The sequence below is a fragment of the Asterias amurensis genome, chromosome 17 (assembly GCF_032118995.1).
Source record: "Asterias amurensis chromosome 17, ASM3211899v1".
Classification (NCBI taxonomy): domain Eukaryota; kingdom Metazoa; phylum Echinodermata; class Asteroidea; order Forcipulatida; family Asteriidae; genus Asterias; species Asterias amurensis.
The window spans coordinates 10,684,601-10,708,732 of record NC_092664.1 but is presented as its reverse complement, the minus strand read 5'-3'; the positions used below and the strand labels follow the sequence as shown (position 1 = coordinate 10,708,732).

The following is a 24,132-nucleotide window of genomic DNA, read 5'->3' as shown; positions in this document are numbered from 1 at the left end:
GACTTTCCTTGCAATACGATTGAGGATTATTTAAAGTAATGTTTTCGATACAATTGTATTTATGATTAAAATTTTTACTTGATTAATAGCGTTAGCTTTGACACATTTAAAGGCAGGGTGTACTTTTTGGGTGACCATAAAAACGTACTTGATAACGAGCACCGGAGATACAGTAACAATAAACGACCAATTTGAAGTATAGGTTAAAGAGAAAGTGTGGTAAATTTTCACCCACAAAATTTAGACTGAGAAAGGCTTCATGCATGAAGTTGTTCTCATACATCTCTGTGCTTCAAGGGAATGTTTTTCTGTCATCAATTGAGTCAACAATTTCAAAGGTTTTTACGATGTGTATACGTTGTGATCAACCAAGTGAGGGTGCTGTTCTTTGATATTTTTACCAAAGTATACACTGCCTTAAAATTAAAGTCTTCAATATTTTTTTCCATTTTTGCACGTAACAATTTACTTTATACAATGATAGGACTCTATTTGACGGGTATTTTATGCACATTTTAATAACATAAATGTTAATTGCTTTCGAGTGACGCTGTAAGTTCATTAAGTTCTAATAATTGCTCAAATGCGATGTTTTAAATTACGGATAAATCTACTAATACTATATCTAATCCCTTAAATTCCCCCTCGGGAATAGTTTTCTTGGAAAGTTTTTTTGTTGTGATTTTTCAATTACTTTTTTTTCCTTTTGCTTTATTTGTAAAGAAAATCTGTTATTAATTTTGTACATTTTGAGAATGGTTCATCAACACGGAAAAAGTACATTATAACCTCTATTTATTTTATAACCTCGATTATAAAATGGGTGGAGATGGCTAACTACCTAGCCTTTAGTCAAGGCGCACGCCGCACACCCAGATGTCACACGACCAAAAATGTCACGCACAAAAAAAAAAGACCAGCACGAGCCGCAAATCGCCGCTCACGCTGGTCTTTTTTCGTGCGTGATTTCTGGGGTGCACACCTCACATCTCATATGGGTCAATCCATGTCAGACCAACGCACTTTTTTACCTCATGTCTTCCGATTTTGATAAAAATTGCTGTGATTGTAGGTCCTTATGAGCAATGAATGCACAGTAATTTTTAGCCCGATCGGACTTACCATGTGGTCAGGGCAGAAACCACTAAAATCTGACATATTTAGGGTAAAATACCACCTTTTTGGTAAAAATATGTCATAACCATGTCAATTCTCATCACATATAGGCAAATTTGGTATCAAAATGATGAGAATTGCATGCTCAAATCAATTCTTTCATCAAAAATAAATTTTCTGAAATGTAGGTCACTGTAATCTTTAATAATGTTATCGTGACCTTTGACCCAGTTTTTGAAATAATGTATCATTCCAAAAATCAATGAAATAAAAATCTCTTGATAGAGCATGTCTTCCTCTATCAGAATCCACTAAGAAACAGTTGGGCTCTTCAAAATTTACAACTTTATGACTATTTTTGTACAAGTACCGTGATATTTAATATGTTATCGTGACCTTTGACCCAATTTGTGAAACAATGCATCATTCCAAAAATCAACAAAATAAAAATCACTTGATAGAACATGTTTTCCTCTATCACAATCAACCAAGAAACCAACTGGACTAACTGGAACGTATGCAAATCTGTATTGTCCGAGAGGCGGTCTGAAGGGCGCACCACGACCAGGCCCAGATTAACCTGTAGCCCTATTGTCCAATTAAGACACACAAAGGATGGGCATACCTCCTGACAGAAGAGATAGTCGTGTGCAGTGGGACAGATTAGAACCCCGGCACGTGAATCACATGACGGTGGTTCAAACCCGCCAATGTGAATTGAGTGAAGTGTAGAATCTCATGAATCTTTTTCGCACTGTAATTATTACCGGGATATTCCCGGGAAAAAATCCCAGGAACCTTTGGTCGATCCTTTTGAACTACAGAAAAGCCCTTTTCACACCATAAGTATTTCCTTGGGTTTGATCGAAGTGTGAAACGGCCGTGCATATTCCTTTTGAAATAGTACTCCCGGAAGTTACCTATATAAAATGGGATTTGCTGTGGTGACGGTGGGGTTAAAAACTCACGGGAATTTCCCGGGAGTTTATGAAAAATTAGTGCCGCCGATCGCCTGCAATACTAAAGGGAGGGGCAATTTTAAGCCATTTTGGTCCATTTCGCACTATTTTATTTATTTATTTATTTAATGTTGGTGAGCTTGTTAAAGACACTGTACACGTTTAGTAAATAATCAAAATATAAATCAGCATACAACTTTACTTGGTAACGAGCAACGGCTCTAGAGCTATTGATAGTATAAAACATTGTGAGAAACGACTCCCTCTGAAGTAACACGGTTTTTGAGAAAGAGGTAAATTTTTACTAAAATTTTCAAAGACTTCTGACCAGAAGCCTTTTATTACTATCTGAAAGAACAATATTTAACAACAAGGGTGTTTTTTATTTCAGCTTTTTCTTGCCATCAATGACCAATTGAGTCCAAAGTCTCACACAGGCTTGTTATTTGTTTGCATATGTTGGGATACACGAAGTGTGAGTACTGGTCTTTAAAAAATTACCAAACGTGTTCAATACCTTCAACTATTTAGGGTAGAATTCTGTAGACCCCCCCCCCCCCCATCTCTTATGCTTTGTGTGATTTTTTTAGTTTTGTGTTAATTTATTGATTACATTAATTTCTTCATGTGTGTCCCTCGAGTAAATGTACACCCCACATACACCCAACCCCCACTCAAGTATAAGGAGCTGAATGCACATTCCGATTTTCTCAGGGGAGTCAAGGGCCGTTTTAGAAGCAAAACTTGGATGTAAAATCTCCTAGAAATTGAATATTTGAAGTTAAAATTTAAACATTTACTTCCCCTAGAAAACAAAACAAGGGTCACTATTAAGAGGTGACATGCATGAAACGAAGACACATGGCTGAAGGGGGGAAACAATATTTCCCTTCGCCATTTGTATACGCGTCTATACCACCGGCATTAGGCTATTATTTATAAAGAAAACCACATAAGGCAGCCCCCCCCCCCCCATTTACCCAAATGGGCGGTATGTATAGTTCTGCGAGTGAATTCTATTATCCAGTGCACTGTTCATTGTTCATTATTCAGAACTGGGCGTACACCAAATGGAATAATTAGGTACCCATGTGACACGTACAGGCTTATCAGATGCGGCCTACTGCACACTAGTGGACGAAATTTTTAGGTTTCCGTACGTCCTTTCGTTTAGGTTCTGGTACATCCTTAGTAAAACGGAAACTGTATAAAATGTTGTTTGTTTTACAAATTGTATTTGATTGACAACTTACAATTGTGAAAACTGGTAACAAATTTGTTGATAGGAAGAAGCTACAAATAAGTAGTAAACGTGTGGGTACAACCATCTGTAGGGTCGGTAAAAATAACTTCCCACAGTGTAGTCAGGCAGCTTATGACCATATTTGAGATGGATGTGGACGTTCCGGACAAAAGCACCAAATTTTGTCCACGTGTTCCTTAATACCTAAGCTTTGCATTTATGATAGGAACCACCTCACCAAGATGTATTATGGCGGCCATCTTGGATTTCCAAGATGGCCGCCATTTAAAAACCTGTTTTTGCCAGTATCTCACCTTCTGAGTAACCTAGGATCACAATTATGGTGTCTAGATTCACATTTCCATGGTCAAGGAATACATCTTCACCACTTAGAAAAGCAACAGTGCTTTATTTTCTTTGTATGGCGGCCATCTTGGATTTTTAAGATGGTATTAAACCATATGAAAAACCCATATTTGCCGGTATCTCGCCTCCAAAGTTACATAGAATCAAATAGTGTGTCCAAATATATATTTCCATGGTCAATGGATCCAACTGTACCACTCAGAAGAGCAGCAGTGCGTTCTTTCTTTTATAAAGCGGCCATCTTGGGTTTTCAAGATGGCCGCCATATGAAGAAAACACACATTTTATCAATATCTCATGTTCTAAATCACTTTTAATCACAATTATGGTGACCAAATATACATTTTCATGGTCAATGAATCTAACTGTACCACTCAGAAGAGCAGCAGTGCCTTCTTTGTTTTGGATGGCGGCCATCTTGGGGTTTTCAAGATGACCGCCATGTGAAGAAAACCCATATTTTTATCAATATCGCACCTAAATCACTTATAATCACAATTACAGTTGTGGTGACCAAATAATATACATTTTCATGGTCGAGGAATCCAACTGTATATTTAGAAGAGCAGCAGTGCCTTCTTTGTTTTGGATGGCGGCCATCTTGGGTTTTTTATGTAGTGGTCATCTTGGGTTTTCAAGATGGCCGTCATAAGAAGACAAAAACGTATTTGCCAATATCTCACCTTTAAGTCACTTAGAGTAACAATAATGGCTTCTTAATATATATTGTTATGGTCAAGGAGTGCAACTGTACCACTTGGAAAAGCAGGCCATCGATCACCTTCAATATGGCTGCTAAGTATAAACCCATTCAATATCTCACCTTCGTTCAGTGATCTGGATCACAAATTTGCTACTTGACAACTTGGGTCATACCCCACCTAGTACAACTGCAAAAGGTTAAATTTCATAGCACACTGGAATCTGCACGTTTGAAATTACTTGAGAGAACAGCAAAATGAAATGAAACTGGCTGTGTCTTAAACGAAAAATCACCAGTTGTCAGACAACTCTACCCTTGTGCCAGCTGGGGGCTGTTAAGACACTGGACACCATTGGTAATTGTCAAAGACCAGTATTCTCTCTTCCCAGCAACCATGTATGTAGGCCCCTTCCATTCTGACTTTTAAAACGATCAGTTCATTGGCAAGTGACGGTAACCCTTCTTTATGCTTTGCGAGCAAAATGTGGATACATGAAAATGTGTGATACTCGTACTGTGGGACTGTGTGAAAATGAAAGAAAAAATGCACTATTCTCTATATAATTCTCTAAACCATTTTTGGGAGGTAGATGGAACAGGAAGAAAATGTGTGATGTCTCAAATTTATTATTATGAGAAAACTGGCAGTTCTGTGTGACATTCTTTCCAATATGAATAATCCAACTATCGAGGAAAACGCTAACTAACAACATAGACTAGAGTCTGTACTTCTACTTGCTAACAATAACACGGAAATAATGAATGATTTACCGGACACAAAGTGGTCACACCATGCATGCATGCATGTAGCCCACCTTGTTGAGCTGTTAATGGCTCCGCTTTTAACATCGGTCTCATCACTGTCGTGACAGTGATGAGACCGATGTTAAAAGCGGAGCCATTAACAGCTCAACAAGGTGGGCTAGCATGCATGCATATCCGGTCATGAATATCATGATCATCATGTCGTGAAGGTTGCCAATCTTATGCCTGTTGCACTGGCGGACGTGTTTCGGCATCTATCCACGCTTTATTTTGATCCTGAAACTTGTCAACTTCAGGGAAGCGAAAGAACTTTAACCCTTCTTTTGATCCGAACCAATTTTTGCAGCAACAGCGGCTAAGAATCATGATTATTCGACTGTAAAGTTCGTATCTGTATACACTTACACACAAGTAAACAAACTTTTGCCAACCAAGATGGTGGAACTGTTTTGTCACGTGACTCGTGACGTGTCAAAAGAAAGGTCTATTCTGAGTGGTACAATTAAATTCATCGACCATGAAAATATATATTTGGTCACCAAAATTGTGGTTATAAGTGATTTAGAAGGTGAGATATTGATAAAATGTGTGTTTTCTTCATATGGCGGCCATCTTGAAAACCCAAGATGGCCGCTTTATAAAAGAAAGAACGCACTGCTGCTCTTCTGAGTGGTACAGTTGGATCCATTGACCATGGAAATATATATTTGGACACACTATTTGTGATTCTATGTAATTTTGGAGGCGAGATACCGGCAAATATGGGTTTTTCATATGGTTACCATCTTAAAAATCCAAGATGGCCGCCATACAAAGAAAAAAAAGCACTGTTGCTTTTCTAAGTGGTGAAAATGTATTCCTTGACCATGGAAATATCTAGACACCATAATTGTGATCCTAGGTGACTCAGGAGGTGAGATACTGGCAAAAACAGATTTTAAATGGCGGCCATCTTGGAAATCCAAGATGGCCGCCATAATACGAGTTGGTGAGGTGGTTCCTATCAAAAATGCAAAGCTTAGGTATTAAGGAACACGTGGACAAAATTTGGTGCTTTTGTCCGGAACGTCCACATCCATTCGCTAAGCTACCTGACTAGTGCGGTTTATGTTTGAGTTGGCAAGCGCGACTACATAGTTGGAGCGGTGACGGCGCCATCACGCGGTGGTAGGCAAACACTGTCTGTCTGCCTCGTGTATGTGTTGGTGCGGCCAATTCCAACTGTAAATACAGGTATGGATTTTCCCTATTTTAATCAGTAAAAACGGGACAGAAATTTGTTTAGCATGATAATATAACGATTTTGTGCTTACGGTTAGCAGAGCCATGAAATGGTGTTCACTCTTTCACTTAATTGTAATTTTGCGCTATAAAAAAGCGGATCGTTATAACGAATTATTATAATCGAGATTTGAAAAATATTTAACCACGTCAAGTAGTTACAGTTGTTTTCTGACTATTTAAATACAATATTTAATCGTTTCGAAGGAAGATGTATTTATATTCGAAAGATTTAGTTAAAAACCAAAGTAATTTGAACAGGTTCGTTTTCAACTTGTTCCCCTTTTTTCCTCGATTTTTTCGTTGTTAACGTAGGGGCATGCAGCTTAAAATGTTGCCCCGGGCAAAGTCATTATGACCTCATCTTGGTAGAATAAGGGGGCATAGCTATTTCCACGACTCCATTTGTAACCAATCAGATTAGAGGATTCTAAGCATGAGGTACATAATTAAAAACATTACCACTCCAACCAAATACAAACAAAAGTGGCAGATTTCACAATGATGAGGTATGCATTGAAAATAAAAAGGTGTCCGTATCTTTCTTTGATCTAATTCTTTTATGAATAGGAGTACAACATGCAGCTTTTTTTTCTAACAAACTGATCGAAAGACTTTTACAAATATTTGTTGAAAGCGCACCGGATTTTTTATTCCTCCAAGGAACACAACATAATATCACCATTTAGAAAACAACACAAAGAAAGGTTATCTGTAAGTTAAAAGAAAATAAAAGTGGAAAAACGGTAGTTTAAAACGAACCTAGTTTGCAGTACAAAGCTAATTATCAACATTTGTTATTTTCAGCACAATTGTAACGGTTAGAAATTAATAAAGCACGTAAAATTCATTCAGTTTGCATCTTGTATTTTGTCAGGAATGTTGCCTAATTGAGCATGAGACGATTGGTTTATGCATATATCAACCTGTTGTTTAATTTGTTTGCAAATTTTTACAGGTTTGATATTTTATGCATATGTTGAGATACACCAACTGTGGAGGCTAGTCTTTGACAATTACCAACAAGGTCCACTGTCTTTAAATTTTTTTTTTCTCCAGCCATTCATGTCACAGCATCATCTATGATTTGTATCAAACTCATTCGTACTCAGCAGACCCCCCCCCCCCCCATCCACCAACATTTAATCGGTCTAAAGTCGGTTGGATCAGAATTATGGGAAATAATTATATAGTAATTATCTGTTCGGTGCCAAAGCAAGCAACTCCTTGCATTCATGTAAATTCGCTGCCTGGAAAACGAGTCGAGAAATACATGTATAGATACGCCTAGAATAGAAGCGCTGATCGGCTCGATGAAAAGTCGAGCAGTTTTACGAGGTAGAGTAAAACCCTGGTAACGACTAAAGAAAATAAATTCAGTTATGTTTACCGGAAAGCTCACATTATAGAAAGCACCCTTTAAAAGTATTTTGTTTTGAACTTCCCAATTGAACAAATAATACATTAACTACGTTCCTTAGTTTCTTGTGGCCTGGTACCTAGGCGCGTGTAGTTAGGGACCAGACTCTTTTTGCCGACGATATGTTTGAATTCCCGACGTGACGTCGATGGTAGGGGCGGTAACACTCCACAAAAGGGGGGGGGGCATGACTTATTCGCTAATTACGCAAGTCAGATATGTCGGGAATAAACAAAACACATTTTATTGATGTTCAATACATATATCAGAAATAAATGACAGCAAAATTAACTGTTTTATTTTAATTCACTGCAGCATCCCTTCAAATAAAAAAGAAACTTAAACATCATGATTGTGTTCACATTGGTTGCGTTCGATTAGCTTCCCTGGGTCGACCCCGGTCTGCCGCCGGTACGTTTCGAATAGCTTTGAAGTTATGCCAGGGGCTCACCCGGGTGCGATATGTTTTTTCAAACGACATTGCAATACTTGTTTTCACCTTTCCGTCAAAATTGGCTCTTTCCGTCAAAACTACTTCAGAATGAAATTGGCCTGCTCTTTTACCAAATCAATGCAATGTCGTTTGGGAAAAAAAACAATTAGCCACCGGGTCAGCCTCACACATGGCGTCACCACGTGGGGTTAATTGATCGTTCGATTAGCTCTTGTCAGGGGCTCACCCGAGTGAGCACCTCGGGGTCGACCCAGGAAAGCTAATCGAACGCACCCATTGATGGTCTCTAAAGTTTGCACAATTTCCCCATCATTTTGGTTTTTTTTAACCATCGAATTTCGTGTACTTAGGATTGAAATCATTTATACATGATGGGTCAGTGAAATTCAATTCAGTCTCATCAGAGTTAAAAAACAAAATAAACCAGCTGGGCTGAGGTGGGGATTGGGCGTCGTAGGCATAGGTAGAGTCTGGCACCCCTTGGATTGCCACCTCGAAGCGACCGTTATCGTATGTCACGATGATTGGTACTCCGACGTAGTCTTCATCAGAAGTGATAGGCTGAATAACCCGTTCATGAGACGGTGTTTCCCTTGTAGCAATGAAAGCATAGCCATCGTACATACCTGCAACCAATTGATTAAAGAGCCGAGAGTCAAAAACGGCTTATCTATTATAATGACCCCGGACGCCAGTGACGATTTACCCTATTGGTTTTGAACACAGTTCTCCAGCTTTGGCATTTCCACACCAAATAGCCGCCAATAACGTCACGATTCCTTTGTCGCGCGGGTTTGTTTGACCCAACGTTTTTCAGAAACTTGGCTTGGAGCGTTCTGGAGAAAACCGATTTTTACCATGTTTTAACAAAGAGACTCGTTATATATTGTTTGTTTCCTGGATGGACTGCAGCTGTTAGAAAACTGTTATGTCTATATATTTGAGATCATCCTTTATTGGCTCTTTAAAACCCTGCAGTACACGTTGTGGTTGTTGCACTATAAGGAAGTGTTGGCCGAATCCAAATTGGCGACTACGGCTATGGAAGTTGCTATTAGGGTGTTGTTATATTAGGACGTCCTATACCTCAACGCATGGTGACGTGAAAATCTAGCCGTAGCCGTGGCTGTATTAGCCGCTAGTTCAGACACGACCTTAGCTGCACGTTCCACGAGCAAACACGGGTGAACGTGAACGTCAAACAATGGGTGCGTTCGTTTAGCTTCCCTGGGTCGAGAAACCATTAAAAATACTAAATACATGTACAACTAAAGGATCTGAAAAATAATTACTCTTTACACTAAAAAGTTAAAATTACATACCTACATGTAAATGCTGAAAATTACACAGAAACTATACACAGTCAGGGGAACATTATAATTTATATAGAGTTTCATCTGTTTCTGTACTTACCAAACTCGACTAAAGATTGAACTGCATCAGGACCAACTGGGGTGAATTGCACCCCTATAAAGGTACCAAATGTAACATTGAACTCTAACCGCACTGGTGACGTCATCGGCATTTGAAGCTCCATGATGTTAAACCGACGCGTAAGTTGACCACAGTCTGAAATAGTACAGGAGAGTTTCAAGGCCTTAAAAACCGGGAACAAAATAAAGGGAACAAAAACCGAGTTGTGTAAAGCGATAATGCATGAATATCAACCCCTCAGTTTGAATTGACATACCATCAAACCAGTTGTTCAGAAGTCGGTGAATTTATGTTTTCCTATCTGTTTTGACTTTTCCGATTATTCTTGAGAAAAAAAAAAGAAAAGTGCTTCATATCTGGTTTTTAATGTCTGCTCAGGCTTGATCCATGTAAATATTTAAACTTGGAAGACAAGTGTATGATCGTTCCGCATTGTTTAAAGGCAGTGTACACTATTGGTAATTACTCCAAATAATTATTAGCATAAAACCGTACTTGTTAAACGAGTAATTAGAGAGTTTGATAGTATAGGGTAGTTAAAATTATATACACTTTATTTTAGGCATCATTTGGCGGAGCTGTGGTCAGCTTTGACTTCATTCAAACATTTTAGATCTCACAAATATAATTACCTAACTACTATTATATTTAAGAGATATTACTTTATATCCTAATTCCTTTTCTCGTTCTTTATTTGGCCATTAAAAAATAAAAAATACAAGCAGACAGTATGTAAAATAAATAATATACATTTTTTTGTAAATACAAAAGTAAATACAAAGAAAGACAAACAGTAATGGCACAGAACATTACAAAACAACCCTACTGTGATGGCAAGGATCAACAAAAGTATAATTAAACACTGTAGCTCAAAAGCCTGTTAATCCAGTCACATAGGGAGCCAAACACACTATATAATATACTCTCTTTGGAATTTGTTTTAGTAAATTAAAATAAACATAAATAACCTGTATACACAAAGCACAACTTAAAATAACAAAACCATTGTTTTGTTAAATTGTTAATTAAAAAATATAAATAAAAAGTATAAATAAATAAATGAATAAATAATTAGTAAGGTAGGCCTATGTAAAAAGAAATCAAGCAACAAATAAATCAATATATGGATGGAAACAAAGAATATGTCAATAAATAAGTAAATAAACAAATTAATAAAACAACCACACAAGCAACGAAAAATTTAATAAAACTATCTCCCTTCCATTATAAATACTTTTACATCAATAAAAGGATGATTGAATATGAATAAATCAATAAAAACAACCAAACAGAAAAAAAAAATTAAAAAAAATTAGACAAGCAAATAAATAGTTGAATGAATGAATAATAAAAAATAAAAATATAAGAAAATTGTTATTTCCTTTTTACATGCACTCATCCATATCTCTATCCACCCATTCATTCATTCACTCAATTATATTTTATAAAATATAACTAAATAGATGAACAAATAAACAAATAAACAAACAAACAATAAATAAAGTAATAAATAATTCAATGAATGGTTGGATATAATATAGAAAAAACAGATAAATAGCAAAATCAGTAAATGAAACAAGTAAATAAAATAACAACACACGCAACGGAAATGTGGAAACAAACAATCTCCTTATCCAACATAAACACGTCAAAAGAGAATTAATAAATATACAAAAATCAATCAATCAAACAATCAATCAATTAATGAATAAAGTAATAAATAAATAAACATTTAATAAACAAAACAAACATATATGTAAACAAGATGAGAGAAAAATAAATGGGTCTAAAAACAAAACTTAAAAATATTAGGTTTGTTGGGATTGAAGGTCATGATAATAAGCAGATAATTTGTTACAAAAAAACATTCAAAGTATCTAAGAGTAAGTGAGTCTTTTAAATATGAAGGCAATTTGCTCCATAACCGAGGAAATAAATGAATTGGCGTGTACTTAAAGGAACACCATGCCTTGGATCGGTCGAGTTGGTCTTTGAAAAGCGTTTTGTGACCGTTTGTTATAAAATGCATATGGTTAGAAAGATAATATAAAAGTAGAATACAATGATCTACACAAATATGCCTCGAAATTGCGTGGTTTTCTTTTTACATCGTCCAATAACACGGTCGGCCATTTATGGGAGTCAAAATTTTGACTCCCATAAATGGCCGACCGTGATAGATCGCGACGTAAAAAGAAAACCGTGCAATTTTGAGTGATACTTGTGTGGAACATTATATTCTACTTTTAAAACATCTTTCTTATCATATACATTTCATAACAAACGGTTTCAAACGCTTTTTAAAGACCAACTCGTCCGATCCAAGGCAACGTGTTCCTTTAAGAGCTTGACCTCTGGCATAGTGATGGTATGTGCATGGAGGAATTTCTCCATGGTATGTGGTAACGTCTACATGGCGGGTGTTGATTTTAGTGTTACACGTTATGCATCACAGCCAAGTCCGAACAGAGATTTAATGGTGAAAATAATGGTGTCCTCCAGCTGAAAGGTTGCTGTATAGGAGTAGTGTACTACCAACTCAGTTTCCAATCAGCCTTTGGACAACCAAAATAAATTAACCTTAATAAATACTACGACCTCATGGAGGATGACTATATAAGTTAGAGAGATCCAACCTTCCTGTACCAAAAGCTGAAGAAGAGTGAGGGTGGTTTATTGTCTGCATTTGGTTTTATATGGCTAAGCACACTAAGGAAAAGGATGGCCTGCTCAATAGGCGTACACAAAAGAACTTACTATAGGCCTTTATACTACACTGGGGGTTTTGGAGTTTATTGTTCACAATTTACGGCTGACATTCCAAGATGGTCATCACAATAGGGGATGGTAAGAGTCTCTCACCGCGTTTACACTAGATCCTCCTCCTCTGAAGTAACTTAGTTTTTGAGAAAGAAATAGTTTCTCACAAAATATTGGAATTTGATTTCGACACCTAAGAATTGAAAGCGCACAACTTGTGCAACAAGGGTTTCCTTTTCTTACATTTTTCTCTCGCAACTTCGACGACCAATTGAGCTCAATGTTTCACGGGTTTGTTATTTTATGCATACGTTTGGATACACCAAGTGAGAATACTGGTCTTTGACAGTTACCAAAGGTGTCCAGTGTCTTTAATACATAAACAGCACTAGGTTACAGCAACGTAGGCCTAAAGTGACCTCAACAATGAATTTCTTTTTTAAACGGCACAAAGACGTGACAGAAAACTTTGAAACACTGGACGGCACGTATCCTTTGGCAATTTGGCGCTTTATAAATACTGTTATTATTATTATGACGTGTAATCTGCACTTTTTCCCGGGTAATAAAACTCACAGTGGTTTTGTTGTTACTGTGTCACCTAACACGATAATAAAGTAATTAATACAATTTTATTTTTCGCTGTTAAAGGCAGTGGACACTATTGGTAATTACTCAAAATAAGTATTAGCATAACCTTACTTGGTGACGAGTCATGGGGAGATGTTGGTAGTATAAAACACTGTAAGAAACAGCGCCCTCCGAAGTGACATAGTTTTCGAGAAAGAAGTAAAAATTTTCCACGAATTTGATTTCGAGACCTCAGATTTAGAATATGAGGTCTTAAAATCAACAATATAAACGCACACAACTTCGTGTGCCAGAAGTGTTTTTTCTATTACTAGTGTCTCGCAACTTGAAGACCAATTGAGCTCCAATTTTCACAGGTTTGTTATTTTATGCATATGTTGAGATACACCAAGTGGGAAGATTAGTCTTTGACAATTACCAAAAGTGTCAACTGTCTTTAATACAACGGTTTTGTTATCGACAGAGGCGGTAAATAAAAAAAAATCTTACTCTGTTCGGGTGACTCTCTGCGACAGGTTGATCTGAAACTGGAGAATGCTCTTTTCTGCAAATTTTCACAGGTTTGTTATTTTATGCATATGTTGAGATACACCAACTGTGAAGACTAGTCTTTGACAATTACCAATAATGTTCACTGCCTTTAAAGACACCAAACAAAATATTTCAAGTCTATCCTTTTCTGGTGGGTAATCTCACTATGGTTTGAAAGTCTGGTAACAAGACGTCAGTCAAGAGCCTCGCAGTGATATGACGTCTGATGTTCTGACTATACACTTCAACCCCTCCCATAAAACTATGTTTCCATAACTTACTTAAACCTATATGTGTGATTTTTTGCAGTTTTAATTAGATTCGAGATTAGTGCTCATTTCGTTCTGCAAATGTTTTTATGACTTTTTATATTTGTTTCTATTTTTTTTTACAGTTGGACTTCACTGTATTTTTTTTTTATATTATTGTTAAAACGCTATAAGAAGATTAAAGGAACATTACAGAATTGGTAAGACAACACTCGTCTAAGACCACAGACTTACATGAAACTTACACCACTGTCGGTCTAATGATGATGATAGTAGAGAACATCCCTTGAAATATTTCTGTCTGAAATCTTATATTTGATGAGAACTAAATAAAAAATAACTTCCCGTTTGGTGACACTCGCTCAGTGCAGTTTTTTATTTGTTTTGTTTTTGAATACATGTCACGCAAACTGATTGGGTAATCTGTTTTTCACTTCAGTCTTAATCGTGGCCCAGATGGCTGATCGATCTCGAACTTCTACAGGTTTGTCAGTTTACGATAATGGTGGATTACACAAAGTGCTTACACGGCAAACAACTGTTTTGTTATCAACAACCAAAAATTTCCATTATATTGTTGTCATTATTATAATCAGTTTTAATGACGTCACGCGCACTCGCACGGCAGTTTTAAACAAAGCAGAAACCGTAGCAGGATTCAGAGCGGCTGTCGTACCAACAGTCATTCAATTCTACCGTCGATGCGGTGGACAGGTGCAAATTTCATGTCAGATTGAGCTTATCATGAAGTCAGCTTAAATCCCAAGGATATATTCTTTGAGTTTGCTGTTGTTGTTTGAAACTTCTTCAGTCAATAATGATTGCGAATACTCTGCTGCAAGTGACATTGGTGATTGGCATAATTGCAGCATGTCAGCGTGGTGTCAGTGGTAGTTGTAATGACAAAGTTCTAAGAGATGCCTTAATAAACGTAAGTAAACTGATTACAGTGTTGTAGGTCTCGAGACCGATGTCCCCCTCGATACTCTGGTCTTGGTATTTATCTTGATTTTGGTCTTGGTATCGTCTTGCGTGGTCCTGGTATTGGTCTTGGGCATGCCAGAGTCTTGGGCTCGGGTATACTGGTCTCGACTACAACACTGCAGATTATACTATCGGGAAACATTTCAAAAGGCACAATTTAAATTATTGGGCAATTTAAAGGTATTTGTTATATATTTTGTTGTTTTAGTGATGATTGATCACTAAAAGTGACCCGTGAATGTTCCAGCTCAGTGTCTGCTTGTTGAGAAAACAGCAGCAAAACTCTTGAGATGTTTTCCTCAAGAACGTCAAACCCGTCCACCCTTTCACGAGGTGACAGCGGACGCCAGATGCCCGCAACATTCGCGAACAGACACAAATCCTCAGAAATCTGATTCATGCATATAGGATAGCCCTATATACATAGGATTCTTCCACTGTACACAGATACAACACGAAAGTGTAAGACCACCAGGGCTAGCATATAGGCCTAACTAATAAGAGTTTATACTACCAACAGATGCAGTGGTTTCCCCCTAAGTATGGTCATTAATTGTTTACCAATATTATATGAATCTACCTTTTAAAATGTTAACACTAAAAAATAACGGTATGAGGCCATATCCGAATTTGCGTCTACAGCTACGGCTATCGGCTGTTGCTAAGGGTGTTTCTAATGACATCCTAAGAACATGGGACAGCGACTAAAACATTTTCCCTAAACCCAGTCAGTAACATTTTCTTTTTCAGTTAATCGGGAACCGTCTTTATATCAGGGCCTAAATTAATGATTGGTGTTTGCAGCATTTCTGCTACAGATGAATAGAGAAGAACAGTTTCCTGCTTAAAGGCAGTGGACACTATTGGTAATTACTCAAAATAATTATTAGCATAAAACCTTTCTTGGTGACCAGTAATGGGTAGATGTTGATGGTATAAAACATTGTGAGAAACGGCTCCCTCTGAAGTGCCATAGTTTTCGAGAAAGAAGTAATTTTTCACGAATTTGATGTCGAGACCTCAAGTTGAGAACTTGAGGTCTCGAAATCAACCATCTAAACGCACACAACTCCGTGTGACATTGGTGTTTTTTTTCTTTCATTATTATCTCGCAAGTTCAATGACCGATTGAGCTCAAATTTTCACAGGTTTGTAATTTTATGCATATGTTGAGATACACCAACTGTGAAGGCTAGTCTTTGACAATTACCAATAGTGTCCACTGCCTTTAAGCGTCTCTCTTTACTGAAAGCATATGTTGCCATGGTAATATCCACAACTCATCATAAAGTTTAATCTTATTGTCTCCTATAGTATAAATCAAGCCAAGAACGTCGAATTGCGGGATCACTCATCATGCGTTCAGGGCATACAATTTAATTATTTAATTTCAATTTCTCTGTCTTTAATTTAGGGGGGTACACCCAGTTATGTTTCTCACGAAAACTACAAGTTAGAGGACAATAATTGCAGTTTTAGCGGTTATTCCCGACTCGACATCTCTACATTTGAAGATCTCGCCCATTTTATTAGTTGGTGCGAAACATCTGGTGAATACCCAATAGGATCGAAACAGGTTATGATTGGAATGCGTATTAACGAGGTATATGACCTACTCATTATGGTATAATATGTTGATATTTTAAACGATTTACTTTAAAAAAAAAAAACGTTAAAGGCAGTGGACACTATTGGTAATTACTCAAAATAGTTAATAGCACAAAACCTTACTTGGTGACGAGAAATGGGGGAAGCTTGATGGTATGAAACATAGGGTGAGTTCGTTTAGCTTCCCTGGGTCGACCCCGGTGTGTGACGTGTTTTTTTTTTCAGGACAAACGTGTGCAGATAATTACCCACGTTCGTCCTGGAAAAAAAAAACGCCACACACCGGGGTTGACCCAGGGAAGCTAAACGAACGCACCCATTGTGAGAAACAGCTCCCTCTGAAGTGCCATAGTTTTCGAGAAAGAAGTAATTTTACACGAAATTGATTTTGAGACCTCAGATTTAGAATTTGAGGTCTCGAAATCAACCATCTGAAAGCACACAACTTCGTGTGACAAAGTTTTTTTTCTTCTTTTCATTATTATCTCGCAACTTCGACGACCATTTGAGCTCAAATTTCACAGGTTTGTTATTTTATGCATATGTTGAGATACAGCAAGTGAGAAGACTAGTCTTTGACAATTACCAATAGTGTCCACTGCCTTTCAAAGAAAGATTACAGAATTATTGGTAAGACATAAGTCGTCTATAAGACCACAGATTATCATAAATCCTACATACACGGTCTAATATTAATGACGCTATTAGAAATATCCCTTGAAATATTTCTGCCTAAAATATTACTTGATGAAAAACAAATACACTTAATTTCCCGTTTGGAGTTTATCGCAATACAAAAATTAATGTAAACTCTGTTTTTAATATTATTTTCTCTTGAACCAAATGGCCTCTCGATCTCAAACTTCTACAAGTCTGTCATTTTATGTTTATTGTGGATTTACACTGCCAGCAACTGTTTTGTTAGCAAACAAAATATTATGTAATAAATAATAACAAAGCATAAATGAAAGCTTTTCAAAATTATGTCTTTTATGCGCTAGACTTGCTTTAACACAGAAACTTATTTAATGTACATATCTATCATTTCATAACTATTGCTTGCTACTTGCCAAGTTTCATCAAATAAATCCAAGTTATACTAAACTGTGTGCGTTGTGTTACGTTAAGCATTATGGTAATCTAATTGCGTCATATTGGCTGCTGTTTTTGCAAATATTTGTTTTGAGGAAACATTTTTATATGTGTTTTTATATGTATTCTTGTCAATGAAAACTATAGCACGCAAGTACTCGCCACGCATAACTCTCAGCCAGTTACAGACCATCCGTTTAACTACTTGCTTTGAGTTTGTGACGTGATTTGGAAGGAGTATATTATTTTGATTTAACCAAGGCCCGATTTCATAGCACTGCTTACTGTAGCAGACAAATCTGCTAAGGTGCAAGCGTATTTCACAGGTTAGCAAAAAAAAAAAAAAAGCGGCCATTATGCGCGTTCATCTTGGAGTGCGTTTTGGTGACCCCAACCAGAAACTTTGGTCATCGGTTGAGCGTTTTTGCGTGTTCGGTTGAGCGGGGTGGCGATGCTGTTCAGAACCAACCGGTAACCGACTTGTTGACTCGGTTGGGCTTTGGTTAGGGTCGCCAAAACGCACCCGTAAATTTGCCTTGTGACTTCATTTTATTTTTGTCCAGTGAACACCGAAAGGTTAGCACACCTTTTCGTGTGCTATTGGTTAATAGCAGCGCAATGAAATTGAAACTGCACATTAAGCACAAAATCGGCCGCTAAGCAGCTCTATGAAATAGTTTGTGTTTTAGACCAACTTTAGAACGGATATAATTTACCACAATGCAAAATCGTTCAAAACTAATTCAAAGTAAATAATATGTAGTGGCGCCTATAGTGTGCTAACCACACCTCGGTGAATGTGTAAGGAGTAACATGTCAAACAAAAAATTAATGTGTTTTTCCCCATGCAGCCTTTCTCAACTTTGTTTGATGATAGTTGTAAAGGTAAGCTACTCCTATATATATTTTGACGCATGTTCTTGGTATCAATCTTTAATAGATTGGTTTAATTTACTTGTTTCAACAGGCTAAATTAATTATCATTTGATCCGTGTCTCAGCTTTTAATTATGTTTATGGGTTAACCAATTGATGTGCGTATTTCATTTCACAATTTGTATTACAAAGGTTTGATTTCACATAAAAAAATATAGTCTTTGTTTGCGTTGTTTTCTTGTTGGCATACTTGCGTCTGTTGCAGATTAACTGTTTCTCCTCGCATACTCGCTGGTATATTTTGTTGAAAAAGACCCTATATCTAATAGATAAGAGGGGCGACCAACGTCACGTGACCTGTGATTGGTGTATTAAACATGAACAAACACGGCGTACTGTATATCAACGTGCGTTGAAAAGAAATGATTATCGTCACATTAAACACACAAACAAACAAATAAATTTGTTCAATTGTTCGAAATCACTACAGAATAGATCCTGAATTTGTACCAGAGACCTTACCGGTGGCTGAACAATGCCAGTAATGGGTAAAAACAGTTCCACCAACTAGGCAATTCCACGAGAATGTTCAAAGTGTGGGTTTACATTGCCCTCATTGTATTGATTTTACTGCCAATCAAAAACACAAGATCTACTGAAGAAGTTGTAAAATCCTTTATGTTCACCCTTTTTGTAGCTGTGTCCACTAGCTAGAGAGTCAAACAACTTTGCGATATCCCTTATAACAGCCCGACTTCACGCCGTGCACAACGCAAAAACCACGGCGCGTGATGATGAGCTCGCTCTAAAATCAGTATTACGTAGTTTAACCATACTCTCTAACGAAACTTCTTTAGAAGTAAAACACTGGATTTATTAAACAGCAAATATTATGATTTAAATCAATGTCACGACATTTAACTTTATTAAATGGGCTTCCTTTTGAGTTAAAAATCTTATTATATCGAAAATACAGCTGATTTTGGTCCATCGGTACGAGTCTTCCAATACTGTGTGTGTTTTTATATCCATCTCAAGTCACGTGATCACATGTACAAATTAGCCGCACCATCGGTCTATTTTGAAAGTAAAATAGGCAATAAAACAATAAATCGATATAGCAAACCAGATAATAAAACCTGACCCCCCTGTTCATTGTTTATTGAAAGCATAATATTTTGCCCAACGACAAAAATCATTAATCTTAAAGTCACCTGGAAGTGGTATTTTGTCAAAATAAAGCATTTGTCACTAATGTTTTGATGAAAGGAATGTGAATTAACAGTTAACTTAGGTTCTAAAAAATTAGTTCTTATCTTATTATTTTTTTTCAAATTTAAGAGTAGGCTCCGACCCGAGAGGGCGCTATTCGTGACGTCAATTGAGGCGCGATATTTGAACAGAAAATGCTGCACAGTGCTAAAAAAAGACGTCGGACCGGACCTATAGACACTATTGCTCTTGCGAGTCTGCTGACCAGCCGTGCAGACTGACCTCATCTTTAGTTGTTTTGCTGCACCCAGCAGCAATACACTTAGTCGGCATTGCCGGGAAAAAAAATGCAAGAAAGCAATTTTTTTGAAAGGTACAAACTCAATGACTTGGACTTGCATGTTATTTGCTCGTGTGTTTACTCTATGCATCAAGGCAAAGTCTGCCTCGATTGACGTCATAAAAGGGGTAGGCGGAGCCAACCCCCAAACAACTGCAACTATTTTTTAAACACATAAATCTCGACAAACATTTACTAAAAAAATTGTTTTATTGTTACTTAACATAAATTATTATACTCTTATGTTTGAAAAAAATAAAAATTCTATTTCCAGGTGACTTTAACACATTTCATGCGCTATTATAAAACAATAGTAACTTATGCAATATTCTGTATAGTTCAAAGTGAAAGTTTATTGTAGTGGGAACATGTAGTCTTCGTACGAGTTGTTTGATCGATTCATCGCGCGAGACTTGCAGAGTCGACGGTTTCGATCTGACCTCTTGAGTGTTCTGTTGTAGTTGCTAAAACATCTTTTCAATAGTACATGGGTTTTTAGGTTTTTTTTAAACTTCATTAGATAGCTTCACGAAAAAAGGCCTAAGTCTACGGTGTTTTGTGGGCATGTAGTGTGGGCATGCAGGGAATGTATCTATGAAGAAATTAATTATTCACAATCGCCGTTCTTCACACTTGTAATCTTTGGTTATTAGGAGTGTAATATAAAGTTCAAGAAAAATATCCCATCGATTGTAAATTATGAAGTGCCGATTCGTTTTCAATGTAAACCAGCAATCCAATAAAACCAATGTAATCGAAGTAATTTTTCTACTCATACTCGTACCGTTGACTAGCATGTGCATGTGAGAGAAACAAAACAGATTTAACGAGAAATAAATCATTAATTTTCTGGTACAACTGTAGGATAATTAATCCATGGAAATAGCAGTGAATTATATTGGTTATTTAGTTATTTCATTGTTAGTACATTGTTGCATTCTGTGGATAACTGGATAGTTTGCAAGTATTGACTAAATTTGCTGTGCAACCAACTCATTTTTGTTTCTGTTTCCTTTCATGTGAATCGGCACTGTTTTGAAATCAACATAACATTAATGTGTAACACAACCATTAATTATATTAAATCGCTTTGTGTGTTTAAGGGTTGGCTCTGAAAAGAGCCGGTTTAGTCTTGACTTTTTGAAGAGAGTATGCTCTGCTCGTCTTTAGCAGATGGCGAGCATTATATGTTAGAAGAGAGTGGAGCATGTTCGAAACGTCAAGGCCACACCAACTCTTTCAGAGTATAGAGCCAACAAACACCAAATAATTTGTAATGCAAGGTTGTAAATGCAAGTTGACTTAAAGGAACCGTTTGAAACCGTCGGTTATGAAATGCATATGGTTATAAAGATGTTTTAAAAGTAGAATATAATGATCCACACAAGTATCACTCAAAATTGCACGGTTTTCATTTTTACGTCGCGAACTAACACGGTCAGCCATAACTTTGACTCCCATTAATGGCCGACCGTGTTAGTCGATGAGGTAAAAAGAAAACCACGCAATTTCGAGGCATATTAAATTTTGTGTAGATCAATGTATTCTATTTTTACAACATCTTTCTAACCATATCGATTTTATAAAAAACGGTTACAAAACGCTGTTCAAAGACCAACTCAATTTCAACAACTGAATGACGTCATCGTGACGGTTACACACCTATATTCCGACACCTCTATATTCCGACACCCCTATATTCCGACACCCCTATATTCCGACACCCCTATGTTCCGACACCCCTATGTTCCGACACCCCTATGTTCCGACAACTCAACCTATATTCCGACACCCCTATGTTCCGACAAGTTGTTTCCGCACATTATTACTCAGTTGATAACAAGAACACAACTTGTATTACGCCAGGTTTCCCAGTAATTTTCGACCGGGATTAGGTTTGAACATTCATAAAATGAATTTGTACTGTTTGAAAAAGTGATGGAATCACGCATGGATTTCATTTTTTTGGGGGGGGTTATACTTATGAGTATGGCTCCCCGAGGTAGCTGGCAATAAAATACTCGGTACTTTGCTATTGTTAGGTGCGTGTCCGTGTTGATACCATTACATGAGCCTTCCATTAATAAAAAATCCAACCCTCTCCTGCGTTTATTGCGCCGATGTGTAATTTCATTCTTTTGCCCCCCCCCGACAATTTAATAAATACCTTGGACGGTTTCAAGTCTCTGATTGGTCAAAACCCGGTCACGTGTGGGAGTGTTAACGGTGGTATAAAGACCGGCTTTGGAAAATAGCGAATAAGTGGCCACTAAATCAGCATACATTGTGTAAACCTTGCGCGTTGCACTGTATCGCACGCTTATTTTTATCCCTGTTAGTTTCATTGCAACTTCGCGCACTTACGCGTAAGCGCGCTGAAAATGTATCAATTTTGAGTGCGCGCGTGTAACATGTGCGCGCGTATAAACTGACGCCGAGCTCATGCGCGCGTTTTAATGCACAAGGAACAGCTATCGTCTATTTTGCCTCCTTTGACCCCAGTGAAAGCGCTGAACAGATCATTATTTAAAAGAGTCACTGGTCTCAAAGATCAGTAATGTGATTAACGCACGCAAGCTCAAATATGGCCCTGAACATGTCTGGAAGTACCGCCGAGAGAAAAGTCACAAAATTTGGACAATTTTAGCCGTTTAATTCGCTAATGGGAATAACAGTGTTCGTACCCGGTCTTCACTGCGTGGTAATGACCTTGGTTGGTGGCTGGCGCTTTTAACGGACCTCGCCTCCGGCTCGGTCCGTTAACAGCGCTAGCCACCAACCCGGTCATTACCGCGCAGTGAAGACCGGGTACGAACACTGTTATTCCCTAAATAACAATAGATAATTAAGTCCTACCACCCCTCCATTACTTAGTCCTCTGCTAAAGAAACCAAAGTTGCTAATTTTTAATAGCAGAATAACACTTGTTATACAAATTAAGCTCCTTTGTGGGACTACATAAAGATAGGTTACCGGTACGTTCATGGACTAAATTGCGGTCATGTGTAGTTTCTTCAAGTCACACCGTTTTTCTTTAAAAAAAAAATGGCTAACACAAAATATTGGTACAAGTTGTCGGGACATAGGGGTGTCGGAACATAGGGGTGTTTGGGTCGTTGGAATATAGGGGTGTCGGAACATAGGGGTGTCGGAATATAGGGGTGTCGGAATATAGGTTGAGTTGTCGGAAGATAGGGGTGTCGGAATATAGGGATGTCGGAATATAGAGCAGTCACCCATCGTGACATAACAACTTTTGCATCATCTACTGGTTATTGTCTACCTGCATGCAAAGTTTTTACTTAAATACAAGCTTTGTGGACAAACGACTCTGAGAAAAAGACGGGGGAAAAAAACCCCAAAACGAACAATAACAGAGAGTTGTTCGGGCTGTTGCCCGAACACCTAATAAGGGCTTAATGTATATCAACATTAGCAGAAAGTTTCCTTTTTAGTATGTTCATTTGCTTTTATGCATTTTATATTTATTGTTTAACAGAATGCATCTGCCTGCATAATAGCAACCAAGATGGATGCCACTTGCATGCTAATTCAGATTGCAATGGCGATCAAATTCTGTGTTCGAAAGGTAAGAACATTATTGATACACGCTGTGATGGGGTCCATGGTGTTTTGGATACCCGATATGAACCCAAGGACTCTCAGAAAAGCGAACCAAATCACTATCACTAGCGAATAGGCATCAATCCAATAAGCCTTTTTGAGGTATGGCGGACACAATGCTACAACACTGTAAAGTTGTGGTAAATTTGTGCGTATTGACCATAGAAATAGAACGTATGTTATTCAGTGAAGTGTGCATTTTAGGCGACGCGGCGTTTACACGTAAACCTAATGACCACCAACATGGTGAGCGTGGCATCAGTCGCCGCGTGTGACGTGCGCGTATCACGTCCGCCATACCTCAAAAATGCTTATGGAGGGAAGACAAAAAGGAAACTGCAGTTTTAGATTTGGGAAGAAAACCCCAGTTATGTTTTCTTATAAAGGAAACCCACGCAATCAGGGAATCTAAAGGGATTCTAACCTGGGTCCTGGAGGTGGAAGGCGAGGAAAGAGACCACTATAAACCGACCCTACCAACACGCCTGTAAAACTGAACATTATT

At 37.6% G+C, this 24,132-nt stretch overlaps 2 protein-coding genes across 2 annotated transcripts in view; one reads left to right on the top strand and one right to left on the bottom strand.

The window, feature by feature from the left end:
• Positions 1-8,267: 8,267 nt before the first annotated feature.
• Positions 8,268-9,986, bottom strand: LOC139949959 (uncharacterized). The gene is made up of 2 exons (XM_071948551.1): positions 9,721-9,986; positions 8,268-8,933 (listed from the first exon to the last, which is right to left on the bottom strand). The coding sequence occupies exons 1-2, from the start codon at positions 9,842-9,844 to the stop codon at positions 8,632-8,634; spliced, it is 426 nt and encodes a 141-aa protein (XP_071804652.1). The 5' UTR covers positions 9,845-9,986; the 3' UTR covers positions 8,268-8,631.
• Positions 9,987-14,703: 4,717 nt separating this feature from the next.
• The window catches only part of LOC139949902 (uncharacterized), a 35,229-nt gene continuing 25,800 nt past the window's right edge, over positions 14,704-24,132 (top strand). Inside the window, exons 1-4 of the mRNA XM_071948473.1 lie at positions 14,704-14,823; positions 16,291-16,479; positions 18,428-18,461; positions 23,503-23,592. Coding sequence (XP_071804574.1) covers positions 14,710-14,823; positions 16,291-16,479; positions 18,428-18,461; positions 23,503-23,592 — 427 coding nt within the window. The 5' untranslated portion in view covers positions 14,704-14,709. The remainder of the gene's footprint in view (positions 14,824-16,290; positions 16,480-18,427; positions 18,462-23,502; positions 23,593-24,132) is intronic.

Bases quoted from the DNA above. Each gene is read 5' to 3' on its own strand.
- LOC139949959 (XM_071948551.1), bottom strand. From the start codon at position 9,844: ATGGAGCTTCAAATGCCGATGACGTCACCAGTGCGGTTAGAGTTCAAT. The intron at 8,934-9,720 runs GTAAGTACAGAA...AATTGGTTGCAG, and splicing joins TCAATCTTTAGTCGAGTTTG to GTATGTACGATGGCTATGCT.